A 14,923-nucleotide genomic window follows, 5' to 3' on the forward strand; every position below is an offset into this window, starting at 1 on the left:
ATCAGATTCACTCTATTGGGACGTGTTAGATGACTTAATAACTTAAGTGTCAATTTTGAAATTAAAGACATAAAAATATATAAGCAAATTAAGAGTAAATGGTACTAATATGCGAGAAAAAAAAATTCGTGTACCATTTAGGAAAAAATGAGAAAGTTTATACTTTATGGTACTAATATAGTTAAAAACTCTTAATCACGTGATGAGCTCGCTGTTATGGAAATCAAACAGATTAAGCCGGCAAATAGACTGAGGTACTAAATTGAAGTAAATTGAGAGTAGGTAGTACTAATAGGTGAGAGAGAAAAATGCAGATACCATTTAGGAAAAAAAAATGAAAGTTTATGGTACTATAAATCAGATTTACCACTAAACACCAGCATTGAAGGTATTTGTCTCATGCTATGTACTTGCGTAATTAAGGGTAAGGGTGGAATTTGAGCCGAGGGCTCGGAGCTCGGCTTGGGCTCGGCTCGAGCTCGCTTGTTTACTATATGAGCCGAGCTCGAGCTCAAATAAAAGCTCGTGTAACAAATGAGCTTGATGAAGCTCGGCTCGTTTAGTTCAAATAGCATATTTATAGTGTAAAATAACCGAGGGCTCGGAGCTCGGCTTGGGCTTGGCTCATTTAAGCTCGGCTTGAGCTCGCTTGTTTACTATATGAGTCAAGCTCGAGCTCAATTTAAAGCTCGTGTAATTAGCGAGCCGAGCTTGAGCATGGTAAAGCTCGGCTTGTTTAGCTCGAATTCCACCCTTAATTAAGGGGCCAATTTGTTACTTGCTCAGCTCTTTTATCTTGTGCGGTGAGTAAAGTGTGATTAGTTAGAGAAAACAGATTGAATTGTCCAACAAGGGTTTAATTAAGGTTAATTGATAACTTATCCAACAAGTTAAGAGACTCGGTCTAAATTTGTCTTGGTTGTATGATCTTCGCTCCAATTATAGTCAAGTCAAACGCAAAACAGATTATGACAAAATAAACACTGCCTTACATTTCATCAAAAGACATCCCAACCTCAAATCCTAACACAAACAACGTTCAACCATCTAAATTTTAACCAACATCCCATCCCATGCATGCATACCTAAAAATGGTATCCATACACCTCTATATCTGCACCACCCTGTTTCTCTTCTAAAAACACCTTAGTCCCTCTCGGTTTCTCTCAAAACGGAAAACGAGAGGAAAACAAAAACAAAAAAATAAAAAATAAAAATAAAAAGGAGTCAAGATGATGGGCAAGGTAGCTGTTGCTGGTGTCTCACTTATTCTTGTTGTGGGTGTTATTATAGGCGTCGTTGCGACTGTTAGCCGTAGCAATGGCGACAATTCTTCCGGACACGCCACTGCTGGTTTATCGACTGGGATGAAAGCTGTTGAAACTCTTTGCGCCCCTACGGATTTCAAGGACTCTTGCATTAACACACTTGCTCCAATTGCCAATAAAAATGGCAAAGCTACCCCGAAGGAGCTTGTGGAGGCTACCTTCGTAGCCGCCCAAGAAGAAGTGAAGAAGGCTTGGAATACGGCTGGCGAACTGGCGAAAAATGCTACTGGCTCCTATAACAAGGCGTCCATGGAGGGTTGCAATGAATTGCTAGAATACGCTTTCAACAGACTCCAAGGGGCAATTTCTTCAGTTGGGAAGGCTGAATTTACCAAAATGACAGAGCACAAAGCTGATATTAAGAATTACTTGAGCGCTGTTCTCGCATACAAATCGACGTGCTTCGATGATATTGAAGACCCTGAACTGAAGAAAACTATGGAAAAAGGAATTACGTATATTTCTGAAATAACAACCAATGGCCTTGCTATTGTTGATGAGGTTTCCAAGTTCCTTAACAAAATCAACGATTTCCAGTTCTTTGGAAATAACAACAACACTTCTCGACGACTTCTTGATACTGAAGTTGACAAGGACGGGTTCCCAACCTGGTTCTCTGCCGCAGACCGAAGGCTTTTGGCCGCCAGACCCAATCAGATCAGACCCAATGCAGTTGTAGCCAAGGATGGCAGTGGGCAGTTCAAGACTATTAGTCAAGCTATTGCTGCTTACCCAAAGGGGTTTAGAGGACGATACATAATCTACGTTAAGGCTGGTATCTACAACGAGAAGGTGACAGTCCCTGAAAAGACTATTAATGTGTATATGTATGGAGATGGTCCTAGGAGGACAATCGTAACCGGAAGTGACAACTTCGGAAGGAATAAAACTCCCACTTGGAAGACTGCCACTTTCTGTAAGTTAAACCAATTTACACATCTATATCTATATGAATTGATTATCCTTGTACAAGTTTCTTTTTTTCTTTTTGTTACTTAAGGCGCACTTTTATTGCATTTTATTGCAGCGGCAATTGGAGATGGATTCATTGTCAGGTCCATGGGATTCCAAAATACAGCTGGCCCCGATGGTCACCAAGCTGTTGCATTCCGTTCGCAGTCAGACATGTCCGCGGTGTACAACTGCAGAATTGATGGACACCAAGACACATTGTACTACCACGCCCAACGTCAATTCTACCGCAATTGTGTCATTTCCGGCACCATTGACTTCATATTTGGTTCTGGAACCGCACTGATCCAAAACAGTAAGATCATTTTGAGGCAGCCTAATCCCAACCAGAGAAACACCGTTACCGCTGACGGCCGTCAAACTGCACGGTGTGACAGTGGTTTAGTTATCCAGACAAGCAAAATCGTTCCAGAGATGAAGTACTTCCCAAATAGGTTCAAGATCCCCTCGTACTTGGGACGACCATGGAAAGTTGCGTCAAGGACTATTGTCATGGAATCAGTACTCGCCGATGTGATTAACCCTGATGGATGGTATCCTTGGAATCCAAACTCTAATGAAAATCTTGATACATGTGAGTATAGGGAATATAGAAACAGTGGGCCGGGTGCTAACACTAACCGGAGGATTAAATGGCGTGGTTTTGCAGTCATCACCGATAGACGGGTAGCTGAACGATTCACAGCTGGTCCTTTCCTTAGAGGTGATCTATGGTTGAGGAATACTGGTGCACAATTCAGCCTTGGCTTGCATCTCTAAATTGGATGTCGTTGTTGTTGTACTGCATGTATATTATTTCACTTTTCAGAAATCACAAAAAATATTCAAAAAAGGGAGGAGGAAGACGAATGTATTTGCAAAATGAAGGGAAATTAGAATGGATGGTAATAAATGGTAATCGTATCATTATGATGAATCTTCGTTTTTATTTATTGCGAGTTCGTTTTAATAGAAAATTTTGGTCTCTAAGCTCAAGGCCTTTTCCCTCTAATTCATGTGTGTTTTACTAATTAATCTCTCTTTTTTAATTTACTTCCTATTGTTCTTTCATTAGCACCCAAAATCCTCAAAGAGTAAGAGGTTGTGAGCTATATATAGTTTGTTATAGTTTTTAAAATGTGTCTGTTGTTTTCCTTGAGCCAAGTAACTTTCATCAAGATCAGAGTAAAATGCAACTACAAGCAATAGCATTTAGCCATTTAGGAACGTAAAAAGCAATGCCTTTGTGAAGTGTCTCTGCTTAGTCATTTTTGTCTCTAGATTTAATTTCTTCTTGGCGCATTCCACGAACTAAGACGGTTGTAAGACTATTTTCAGTGAGCATCCAGCTTCAGTGTGCAGCTCCTGTGGTCCGTGTTAGGAACTTAGGACCAGGTTTAGTTGAATGATTTGAATTTTCAATTAGTTATGTTCTCTCTAAAGATACATTCACAAGTCTTTGGCAGAGTAGTTACCAAAAAAAAAGTCTTTGGCAGAGTAACTGACGTTTAGAAAAAAAATATAACATTCCAGAAATGTGTCGTCAAAATTGAACATGTTTATTGTGTAAAGTCGAACATCATGCACTTTCATTTGACCTCCAAATACGAATTTCTGATACATAGACCAAAATGTAAGCCAAAACCCTTTAGGGCCGAAAAGTATTACAAAACACTCTGATGCATCTTGTGCAACTGATTTTGCTCTCCTATAACACAAACAGAGCTGCTTGGGACTTGGGTTCTGCTTGGCCGGAGTTCGAGCTCGTTAGGTTAACAATCTGAGCTGACTATGAAAATATCTTTGAGCTCAGACAAAATTTAATCGAACCGAGTCCAAGACTCCAATTAGCTCGCAAGTCGCAACCAGCTCGATCTGTTACCCTGATATTAATATTCATAAAGTCGTCCTACAAATTTATGCACACAAGTCACAAGTCATAACTACTAAATAGTAAATACGATCTTAGTATCTCTTTTATATTTCAAGTAAGCCTCTTTGTAAAGTATCTATAATAAAAATTCGAGCTGAGCTCGAACTGAAACTAGTAGAGTATTCCGGACTGCAATTTCTTATACTTTAGCCTAGCGGAATCAAGTTTAACAAAAAAATTGAGTTCGTACCTGAGCTAGAGCACGCCCCATAATGTCGAGCATGCCTTGAACATAAAGCTTGATATAGGTAGCTACTAGCTAGAGCCTGGACTTGATAACACCCCTAGTCTCCCATTTTTATCCTTTTTTCACTCTCTTAAGTTCGTTCTTATTCTACTACTGCTGTGTGTGAAGGGCGTGTTCAGTATTTCAGTTTGGCTGTTACAGGAACAGACTGGAGTTTCCAAATAAGGGCTCGTGCTTACTTACAAAGTTATCTAAAGTCTTGGTCTAAACTTATCTATTATAAGTATCTACATTGGTTATTTGTTTGCCACTAAAATTAGTCTGTCACTGTTAAAAAGGGCGTACATGATATATAGATATGTCAAGACTCAAAAGTACAAAATTAGTCTTTCATTCCCTCTAATGACATACCAGCTCACGTTTGAGCAACAAAACTATAGAGAAAGGCGCAAACATATATCAACAATCTAAATTTAAACTAGGATCGCTTGCACCTAAAAATGGTGTGCTTTCACACCCTATAAACAACACCACTACATTCTCTTTTCCAAAGAGAAGTCATAACCACAATCCCTCTCCTCTCAGTTTCTCGCTTCCACGTCAAAACGGAAAAGTGGGAGGAGGATCTGTAGTATAAGGAGGAGAAATCATGGGCAGGGTGCTTGCTGCTGGTATCTCAATCATCTTTGTTGTTGGTGTTATTGTAGGCATTGTTGTCACTGTAAGTCGTGGCAGTGGCAACACCTCCCATCAAAGCAATGGTGGTTTATCAACTGGAATGAAAGCTGTTGAAACTCTTTGTGATCCAACGGATTACAAAGAAACTTGCTTGAATACACTTAGTCCAATTGCCAAGAGAAATAACAGCGTCACCCTAAAGGACCTCGTGAAAGCTACCTTTCAAGCTGCTCAAGAAGAGGTAACGAAGGCTTGGGGGAAGTCTGGTGCACTGGGGAAAAACACTACCACCTCCTTCGATAAAATGTTACTTGATGGTTGTAGTGAATTGTTACTATACGCCACCCACAGACTTCAAGCGGCAACATCTGCAGTTGAACATAGTAATTTTGACACGATGAGCGACCATGTCGATGATCTTAAGACTTGGTCGAGTGCTGTTATTGCACTCAAAACAACGTGCTTGGATGACCTGCTAGAAAAACCAGAGCTGCAGAAAACTATGCAAGACGAGCTCATGAATGCTACTCAAATAACATTTAATGCACTCGTCATCGTTGATGAGATTTCTCAAATCCTTGGCAAAGTCGATAGTACTGAGTTTCCAGTTAAGATAAACCAGAATTCTAGGCGACTTCTTAATGCTGAGGTCGACAAGGATGGGTACCCTGCTTGGTTCTCAGCAGCAGACCGCAGGCTTTTGGCATTCAAAAAAACACACTTGACACCGAATGTAGTTGTAGCCAAGGATGGAAGTGGACAATTCGAGACTATTAGTGAGGCTATCTCCGCTTACCCAAAGAACAATGAAGGAAGATTCATAATCTATGTTAAGGCCGGGCAGTATCATGAGAAAGTAACAATTCCTGAAACAGCGATTAATATCTTCATTTATGGAGATGGTCCTAGTGAAACAGTTGTGATAGCGAGTGACAACAAAAAAATCAACAACACCCAAACTTGGAGAACTGCCACTTTCTGTGAGTTGAACTGATATGCAATTCTGAATGGGTATCCCTTGAGTACGGTTTTTCCGTCCTTTTTTCTTTTCAGTTACTAAATGCTCTTATCACATTTTGTTGTAGCGGTTGTCGGAGACGGTTTCATAGCAAGTTCAATGGGTTTCGAAAACGTTGCTGGTCCTGAAGGTGAACAAGCTGTTGCTTTCCACTCCAAATCAGATTTTTCCGCTTTGTACAACTGCAGAATGCAAGGGTATCAAGACACTCTGTACTATCATACTTGCCGTCAGTTCTACAAAAATTGTGAAATCTCCGGCACAGTTGATTTCATATTTGGTGAGGGACGCGCACTGATCCAAGATAGTCATATCATTTTGAGGGAGCCTAATCCCAATCAGAAAAACACTATCACTGCTGATGGGAGATCAAATGACAACATGCATACCGGTTTAGTGATCCAGCACTGTAACATTTCTGCTGAAGCTGAGTTCTTCCCTAATGGATTGAAGATCCCGTCCTACTTGGGACGACCATGGAAAAACGCCTCAAGGACAATTATCATGGAATCGAAAATCGATGCCATGATTGTTGCCCAAGGATGGTTATCTTGGAATGAGACGACTCACGAAAATGAAATTTATTGTGACTACAAGGAGTATGCGAATCGGGGGACAGGTGCCGACACCAGCAATAGAGTCAAATGGCCTGGCTTTAGAGTGTTAACTGTTAGAGAGGACGCAGAAAATTACACAGTTGGTCCTTTCCTCAGAGCAAAACAGTGGTTGAGAAACACTGGTGTACCTTTCCATCTTGGGCTATACCATAAGCACTGATGGGATGTGGAGTTGTTTGCTAAAAAAGAGAGGGATGCTAAAGACAAGTTAGAATTGACAGTAATTTTTTTTTCCAAAGTATTTTGTTTCGGATATGTGGTGGCGTGTTATACTGACTAGCCTGATGCAGGTGCTACACACCTCTGGGTTAAACACACACATCTGAAATCACTGAAATTTAATGATCAATAGAAGGGTAAAACAGTCATAAAAGAAGATCAGGGCAAAACAATCATTAAATTAAAAAAGCTAGGGGCAAAATCGTCACAAAAAATGGATCAAGAGTCGCACAAAAAAATATTATAGTACTATTACAGTATTGTAGGTGGGAGCTGGAATTTGGTATCCTACACACCTCTGGGTTAAACACACGCATCTGAAATCACTGAAATTTAATGATCAATAGAGGGGCAAAACAGTCATAAAAGAAGATCACGGCAAAACAGTCATTAAATTAAAAAAAGATCGGGGCAAAATAGTCACAAAAATGGACCAAGAGTCACATATAAAAAAATATTATAGTACTATTGCAATACTGTAGGTGGGAGCTGAAATTTTTAAAGTAGTTAAGATATTGTGTACTCTTCGTCTCCTCATCTTTTCATGTTTTCTTTTTTTGTGCTAAAGTCCTCGTCATTTAAGCTTCCTTCCCCTCTTCTTAGTGTATTTGTCTTCCTCTTTTTTGTTTGTTGTTAAATTGTTTGGTGGGGAATTGATGCAAGCTGGATGCCTGGATTCCAATTGATACAGACTTGGTAACAAATAGATTATGAGGCTCATCATACTTAGTAATTCATTTTGCAGAAATATAAAAGGGTCTGATAAGACTTGCAATCAACTATTGATATTTGATTACCAAAATACCCACCCATTAAACTTTCTTTGAAAATCGACTCTACTTAGCCACCTAGGTCAAGTCTTATCATAAAAACTATTGTAAAAAATAATTAAAATAAATAAAGAGATTAATAAATAATATTTCTTTCTACCAATACTATTGCCATCTCATAAATTTTTGTCCTTCATTCTATTACAATCAAGTAATTATAACTATTTAGCTTCCTTCTTTTTTTTTCCAATCCAGAGACCAATGTTCAAATTCATACAGATATTGAATGGAAGTCTACTGAGGATTCGATAGCAGAAGTGATCAATAAAAATAACTGGAACCTGATCAATAATACATTCACCCAGTACAAAGTTGAAGACAAGTGACAAATAAATATCTTAACCAAGCAAAAAGAAGAAACTTGCATCCCAACCATTATTGATTAATTTAAAAAAATAATAATAATAACAAACACAAAATTGAACAGAGAATTGGATACTGGCTAACCTGGTACACTGCCAGAACTAGTGCAGACCAACACCTTGGCTTAACAATTCCTTTCTACTAATACCTCACAAATTGACGTTTATCATCTCCACCTCTACTCCTACCATAGGTGTTTTTGTTCTCATTGATACCATGGTGGCTCCCTTCAAATTTACGCACCTTCTTTCTAAATTTAGATGCACCGCTGTCAATGCTAAGATTGATCTTTGGAGGGCCAGAAAAACAGAACGATGTCGCAACGGCCTGTCAGAGAATATCACAATACCATAAAGTAAATCCTTTGATATATATGCCCAAGTGACAATACAAAGAAGACTTGATATGAAAGACAATTTGAAGCAGTTGGATACCTGAAGATCGAGGCTGTGAACATTAAAAATGTCCTTCATAGAATGGGAATTGTATGCCAATATGTAAGACCTGTATGCTTCCTTCGCTGACTTGTTAAGATAAAAGTTGTTTTCCACCAGTTTCTCCTGCATCAAAGCCACCTTGATTTTAGGTATCTGGGAGCATAAGAACATAACTAAAGAAGGAAGAATATCTAGAGTCCCCCCACCACCACCACACCCCAGCACTCGGACATACTAAGCATTTTGGGTTGAGGGCCATTTTGATGTTATTGGACACCAATTAGCAAGTTAAACTTCGAAGTTCATATCAGCTGGTTCAAAATTACATAAACAGTACCTACTGCCCTTAACTTTGTTTATCTAATATCCAGTTAAGTTAAATGAAGTAAACCTGTCACCCTCAATGCACTATCTACATTATTTACGAACACACGCTGGCTCAGACTTGCATACACAAGCACAGATGCAATAGGTTCTCTGTTTTGAACTGGTCACATAGAATCTTCACTCTTTTAGGGCCAATTCCTGCTTTAAACGAACCTAACCTTTTAGGATTACACAGCAACCATGTGGTTGCCCGCCCCTTAACCACATCAATTGAGAAAAAGAGAGAAAAAGAAAACATGAAACTAAACTTTGAATAATAAAAAAAAAAATACCAAGTGGGATTGCACATTTGCCAGCTTCGTCTGATCAAACTCATACTCTTTAAGAGGTACTTTGGCTTCCTGCCAGTAGATAGTGAAACAACATGAAAACTATTAGCCAAAAGAGAAAGGTTTTGAATGATATGTTTTCTTTGTCAAGCAACAGAAAAGGGCTGCTCATCCTCTTCTTTTGCTATTTTCTTATTTTCATCAGATAGGCAGAAAAGAGCTACTATTGATCACAAGAATATCCAACCTTTAAATAGCTAAGAAATTTCAACTCTTTAGGTATAAGGAAGAGTAGAGCATGTCCTTTTCCGCCTTCTCCACGAGCTGTCCGACCAACGCGATGAACGTACTCCTGATGAAAAGAACAACCAAAAATCACTTAAGATCAAATCTATCCACCAGACTCGAAATTCACAATACAGTGGGAACAAGTGGCACCTTAGGTTCATCTGGAGGGTCATACTGCACAATCCAGTCCTATGCATTGCGAAGAATTTGAAAAAAAATAATATTATGTGAGTACTCAGACTCATTCAAAAACTGTATAATGTATATCATCGAAATCAAAGGAACACGTTGAGGAAGCATACCACGGCAGGAATATCAAGCCCACGAGCAGCAACGTCGGTACATAATAAGATGCCCTTCTCTGCCTTACAGAAATCAAAAAAAGTGGAGGTACGTTTTTGCTGCTTCTGCTTTCCATGTATATCAGAACAATCCACTTGAATGTATTTGAGAAGTTCCGAATGATACTTGACCGAATTACATGAAGAAAAGAAAACCATCACTTTCTTCGATAAATTCCTTTTCAAGAATGAATATAGAAGAAGAAATCTCTTGTCACTTGGCACAACACAGTAACCTTGTTGCAAACCTTCTACAGTAACCTACATTGCCAGGCACCTTGTCAGCACAAAGAACAATGACAAATTTTTTGTAAACACTATATATTATTTATGTACCTTTGACCTTCCATAATCTACATCAATATACACTGGAGTTGTTTGAAATGACAAACGTGCCAAATCTTCAACCTGCAGAATGTAATGGAAACCACAAGTCCAATATGGGGATAATGAGAAATGATCATGGATAATGTCTTCAAATTTCCATATTAATTGCTATCTTTGATCCACCCAATAAAATCAACATGTACCGCTAATTTATCAAAAATATCATTCAATCTATTGGACATCAAGGCTTAATCTGGGGGGAAGGGGAGAGGGGTTAGATGCTGATGTATCTCTTTGGATTGGTTCCACTATAAACCGATATATCTGAAGATATTTTACACGCTATTTGGATCACCGTAATATTGAAAAAATAACAACATCTACATACCTTCTTAGTCTGTGTAGCTGAAAAAAGAGCTGTCTGTCTCGCCTGCATATTGAATAAAAACTTTGTCAATGAGCACTGGACAAAAGCAATATATAATACAATACGCAGCAAAATTTGCAAGAATGCACAGATGTCTAAATCATTAACCACCGTACTAAATTAGCTTACCCAAGTTTGTTCATTACCACCATATTGTTGTGACTCCCGAATTTCATTCCCTACCATCATGTTTTTTCCTCCCAACCATGTTTGTATTACTCATTTATTTGCCAGAAAATGAATTTATTCGTTATCCACCAGACCACCACAAAAAGATTAGAAAAACAAATGATCACTACTTCTCTTCACCAGCCAAATCTCAAGATAAGGAATGCAAAACTCGGCTTGGATCAAGGATGGGTTATTAGTCACAAAAGGAAATCACCACTTGGCAATGAATCACTCTCAGCTAATACTGTACCAAGCATCAGTTTCAACACAGAGCCTAGTAAAGCGTAATCAACTAAAGAAATCATTTTACACCAGTATCACAGCCAACACAGATCAAGTGACTAGAAATTTCTAGAAACTAGAAAACCATAGTAAATAGATGAGACCAGCCACCGTGTGAGTGTTTATACGAATCGAAATGGGTTGGAGCTTATTGGGTAATCTGATCTGATTCTACAGCACAGACCAACAGCCAAAATTCATTGTACCAACAGATGCGAGCAACGGATCATATACAAATTTCCAAGGCGTGGATGTTTCTTAACAACTACTCCGGATATACTTAATAATAAATAAATAAATAAAGAGTCGAAAGAAATTTTCTTAGTGCTCCTCAAAAGAGAATTTAACTTTGAAAAAAGTCCAGTCATAAACTTAAAAAAGTCGTCTTCAAACTGAAGCTCATCGAAACTGTAGAGGGATCAAATGTCTAGTCCATAAAAGCAATCTCAATGCCAGAGGAGTAATAACACGAAAGAAAAACTATTTCCAGCTTTACATGTACCAGTGCTTTTGGTACAAGTAAAACTTTGAAATAAATAAATGGTGTAATAACTAACTAGTACCTTAGGCAGAAGCTTGATAATTTGCTTCATTTCTTCCTCGAAATTTGCTTCCAAAATTCTATCAGCTTCATCAATCACGAGGCACTGCAAATCCAAGAGAGAAAATATTTGTATAGTAGTAGAATTACATATATCAAACAATGTGTATAAACTAAAGCTAGAGGGAAAACGATTTTATAATCATCCTTCATAGCTAACAGAGAAGAAAGACAAAAACATAACAAGGAAACAAGGGTCCTGCCATGATACTAAGTGTAGCCATGGAATGGGTATTTCACAGAAAAGGAGAAAAAGAAGGAAATACTGCAATTGAAAAACAAAAACAAACTTAATGTTTGATTGATCAAAGAAATAATATTCACACTTTCGGTAAATTACAAGGTGTGATTGGAATGTTTACTTTAGTCATGGGGAATATAGAGGAAAAAGAAATCATTTACCTTCAAATTTTTGTATATGAACCCCTTAGTATTCTGAAGGTGATCCAGAAGTCTACCAGGGGTCGCAACTAATAGATTAACCCCTTTCACAAGACGCTCTGCTTCTCCCTTTCGACCTGCACCACCAATAACCAACCCAAGAGTCTGTGTGTGGTACTTTAAAAGGTCCTTTGCCACAGCATGTGTCTACATATTTTCCACAAAGGATATTCTCATGAGCAGAACTCTTTCAGTACATAAAGCATCAAATTTTATGTTTGAGTTATGCAAATTGTTCTCAGGTGGAATTACATACATGTATACGTTTCGAGAAAGGATGTTGCAAATGTTAAGAAATAATGTAGGTAATAGTTATTACTGGATGCCTTCCATGTTATACCAATGAAATAGACATTTTTAATTGAGTAATAGTCTTCAAACCTGTATGGCAAGCTCTCTGGTTGGGCAGATGACGACAACACCAGTTCCGTTACGAGAACTAAAATGTATGTGATACAACAACTCAACAGCTGGAACCAAAAAAGCAAGGGTCTTTCCAGAACCTGTTCGTGCAGCTCCAAGAACATCACTCCCTTCCAAAAGTGGTGGAATGGATCTAGCTTGTATCTGCAAGTATAAATGACAAACATATTAATACTACAATCACAAAGCTCAGTATACAAGCATCCAACTATCAAACCACACTCATTTTAGATAAAGATAGTTTATTTCTTAACTAAATAGTAAGCAAGAGTTACCTGAGTCATATTCACAAAGCCCATGTCTTTAATTGCTTTCATAGTTTGTTCAGAAAGACCCAACTGTGCAAAAGACAGTGTACTCATTATTCCTGATGACCCCTTCTTCTTCTCCTCCTCATCAGTCTCTTTCTCTTCCACTTCTTCATCATCTTCTTCTTCTTGGTGGTCATCTTCTTGTTGTTGTAGTTGTTTTATTTCTTCATCTACTTTAACTTTTTTTACGTAGTCGACTTTGACACCTTCAAGTAGTTTTTCTCTTATATTTAAATATTTCCTCTTCTTGTCATGTTTCTTCAAGTTCTCTACTAGTTCTTCTTCTTCTGTTAATGCCATCATTAACAGAACTGAGAACTCTCACTGTTCAACTGTCGAAAGAGTGGTTGCTTGAACACGGGCAAGGAGAGACAGAGAGAGAACTCGGGTTTAATAAGGCATGTTAGGGTTCCGTGGCATTTCGACTTTATGCCGACTTTGAAGATTTTTTTTTTTTTTTTTTTATTGAATTATAATCGTCAATGAGTTGGTAGATTGGTGGGTTGGAATTTTGGTTATGAATATTCTTTTCAACCACATGAACTTTATTTATATAAAATGTTGTTAATCGTTATGCAACTTTGCCTTAGACTTGAGCAAACTTATATTGATGAGATTGAAAATTATAAACTAATGCGTGCAAAGAATTTCACTTATTATTTTATGGGAATTAGTGGTATCGGAAATGGTTACTTTTTTGGAGAAACCAACAAACTTTGGCTTTAGTTAACATTAAATCTCCCAATTCGTAACTGATTAATTTGGTCAATAATCTAACAGCATACGGCGCTTCGTTTGAATTTGAATACTCTTTGAATTTTACTCCATGTGCAATATTTCCAACAAACTATTAAAAAAAATATTGTAACTAAATTTCAAGCAAAGTAAGTTGGCTGAATTTGAAGCAAACAAAATAAAGTGGTTTAGCGATTCCACCACTTGGTTGATCTTAATAATGCAAAGAAGCTTTTCAAATTTTATTGGCTCATTAGTGTTAAATTCTAAAAGAGTATATGTTTCGTTATTTATGACAGTTCATATGTATTGGGCTCAACATTTATTTATTTATTTATTATTTATTTTTATTTTTTCTATTATACCAAAGGCATAGTTTTTCTCATGGGCTGACGAGTATACCCATTAAAATAAGTAATGTATTCTATATTTTGAAAATATAACTATATATTTGTATATAATAATATAAAACCGATTAAATCACCGATTAATTACATGTCGTTCCTGACCGATTACCTCCGAAAACCGATTTTCACTATTTAGTTAGTTGTATCTTTGAGCAAATCATTGAGGCTGAGACAAAATAACATGAACTTGGAACTCTTTGAAAGTCCTGAAAAATTAAACTTTTTTCGTTCATATCATTATATTTTATAAGGTCAAAATAATAAATTTCACATTGTCTTTATCATGTTTAATCGATCAACAATTCCAAAACTGTATGAAACTAAACCTTCCCTTTATTACTCTTAGTCTAGTACTTATGAATCAAGCCCTTCTTGGGAAATGGATATGGAGATATTTGTCGGAGGAGGATTCGCAGTGGAGAGAAGTTATTATTACTGCAAAGTATGGGAGCAATGAACATAGATGGTGGCCAAACTCTACATTTCAAGCTTATGGGTGCAGCCTATGGAAAGATGTTCTTAGTATTCTTCCCAAGTTTAGAAATTGTATAAAGTTCATGGTTGGTAATGCTCACAAATGTATGCTATGGTTAGATATATGGCTTGATGATGAACCCTTGGCTGAGAAGTTTCTGCTTATCTTTCAAGTCTCGGAAAACAAGAGGGGTTATATCTAGGAATTTGCTCAAATAGAAAATGATCAATTGGCATGGAATTTCTCTATGAGAAGAAGATGCAGTGATTAGGAGATAGAACAATATGTTTGTTTGGTGACGACCCTCTAAAGAGTTAAGCTTACAGCTGAAGTAGACAATGCTTCGTGGTGTTTGTCGAAAAATACCATGTTCACAACAAGCTTTTTTTATGAAGTTTTATTTGCCCAGGTTCGCAATCACGTGGTTTCAACACATCCTTTTCTTGTCAAATTGGTGTGGACTGTACCTATTCCCTT

General features: G+C 37.6%; 2 protein-coding genes and 1 pseudogene across 3 annotated transcripts; 2 read left to right on the plus strand and 1 right to left on the minus strand.

Moving 5' to 3' along the window:
- The first annotated feature begins 1,137 nt into the window (after window positions 1-1,137).
- LOC147490738 (pectinesterase 4-like) lies at window positions 1,138-3,216 on the plus strand. Its single transcript, XM_086565759.1, has 2 exons — window positions 1,138-2,244; window positions 2,356-3,216. Exons 1-2 carry the CDS (start codon window positions 1,233-1,235, stop codon window positions 3,057-3,059), a joined length of 1,716 nt encoding a protein of 571 aa, XP_086421885.1. The 5' UTR covers window positions 1,138-1,232; the 3' UTR covers window positions 3,060-3,216.
- Window positions 3,217-3,843: 627 nt separating this feature from the next.
- On the plus strand, window positions 3,844-7,018 carry LOC147490739 (putative pectinesterase/pectinesterase inhibitor 58 pseudogene; annotated as a pseudogene). Its single transcript, XR_015198386.1, has 2 exons — window positions 3,844-6,065; window positions 6,138-7,018. The product of XR_015198386.1 is annotated as a putative pectinesterase/pectinesterase inhibitor 58 pseudogene (transcript).
- Window positions 7,019-8,010: 992 nt separating this feature from the next.
- On the minus strand, window positions 8,011-13,226 carry LOC147490740 (DEAD-box ATP-dependent RNA helicase 27-like). The gene is made up of 12 exons (XM_086565359.1): window positions 12,794-13,226; window positions 12,477-12,662; window positions 12,057-12,242; window positions 11,617-11,700; window positions 10,562-10,603; window positions 10,183-10,254; window positions 9,808-10,107; window positions 9,656-9,694; window positions 9,465-9,569; window positions 9,221-9,289; window positions 8,559-8,684; window positions 8,011-8,451 (listed from the first exon to the last, which is right to left on the minus strand). Exons 1-12 carry the CDS (start codon window positions 13,130-13,132, stop codon window positions 8,266-8,268), a joined length of 1,734 nt encoding a protein of 577 aa, XP_086421485.1. The 5' UTR covers window positions 13,133-13,226; the 3' UTR covers window positions 8,011-8,265.
- Window positions 13,227-14,923: the final 1,697 nt, after the last annotated feature.

This window comes from Coptis chinensis, chromosome 6, assembly GCF_015680905.1.
Source record: "Coptis chinensis isolate HL-2020 chromosome 6, ASM1568090v1, whole genome shotgun sequence".
In the NCBI taxonomy this organism is placed as follows: Eukaryota; Viridiplantae; Streptophyta; class Magnoliopsida; order Ranunculales; family Ranunculaceae; genus Coptis; species Coptis chinensis.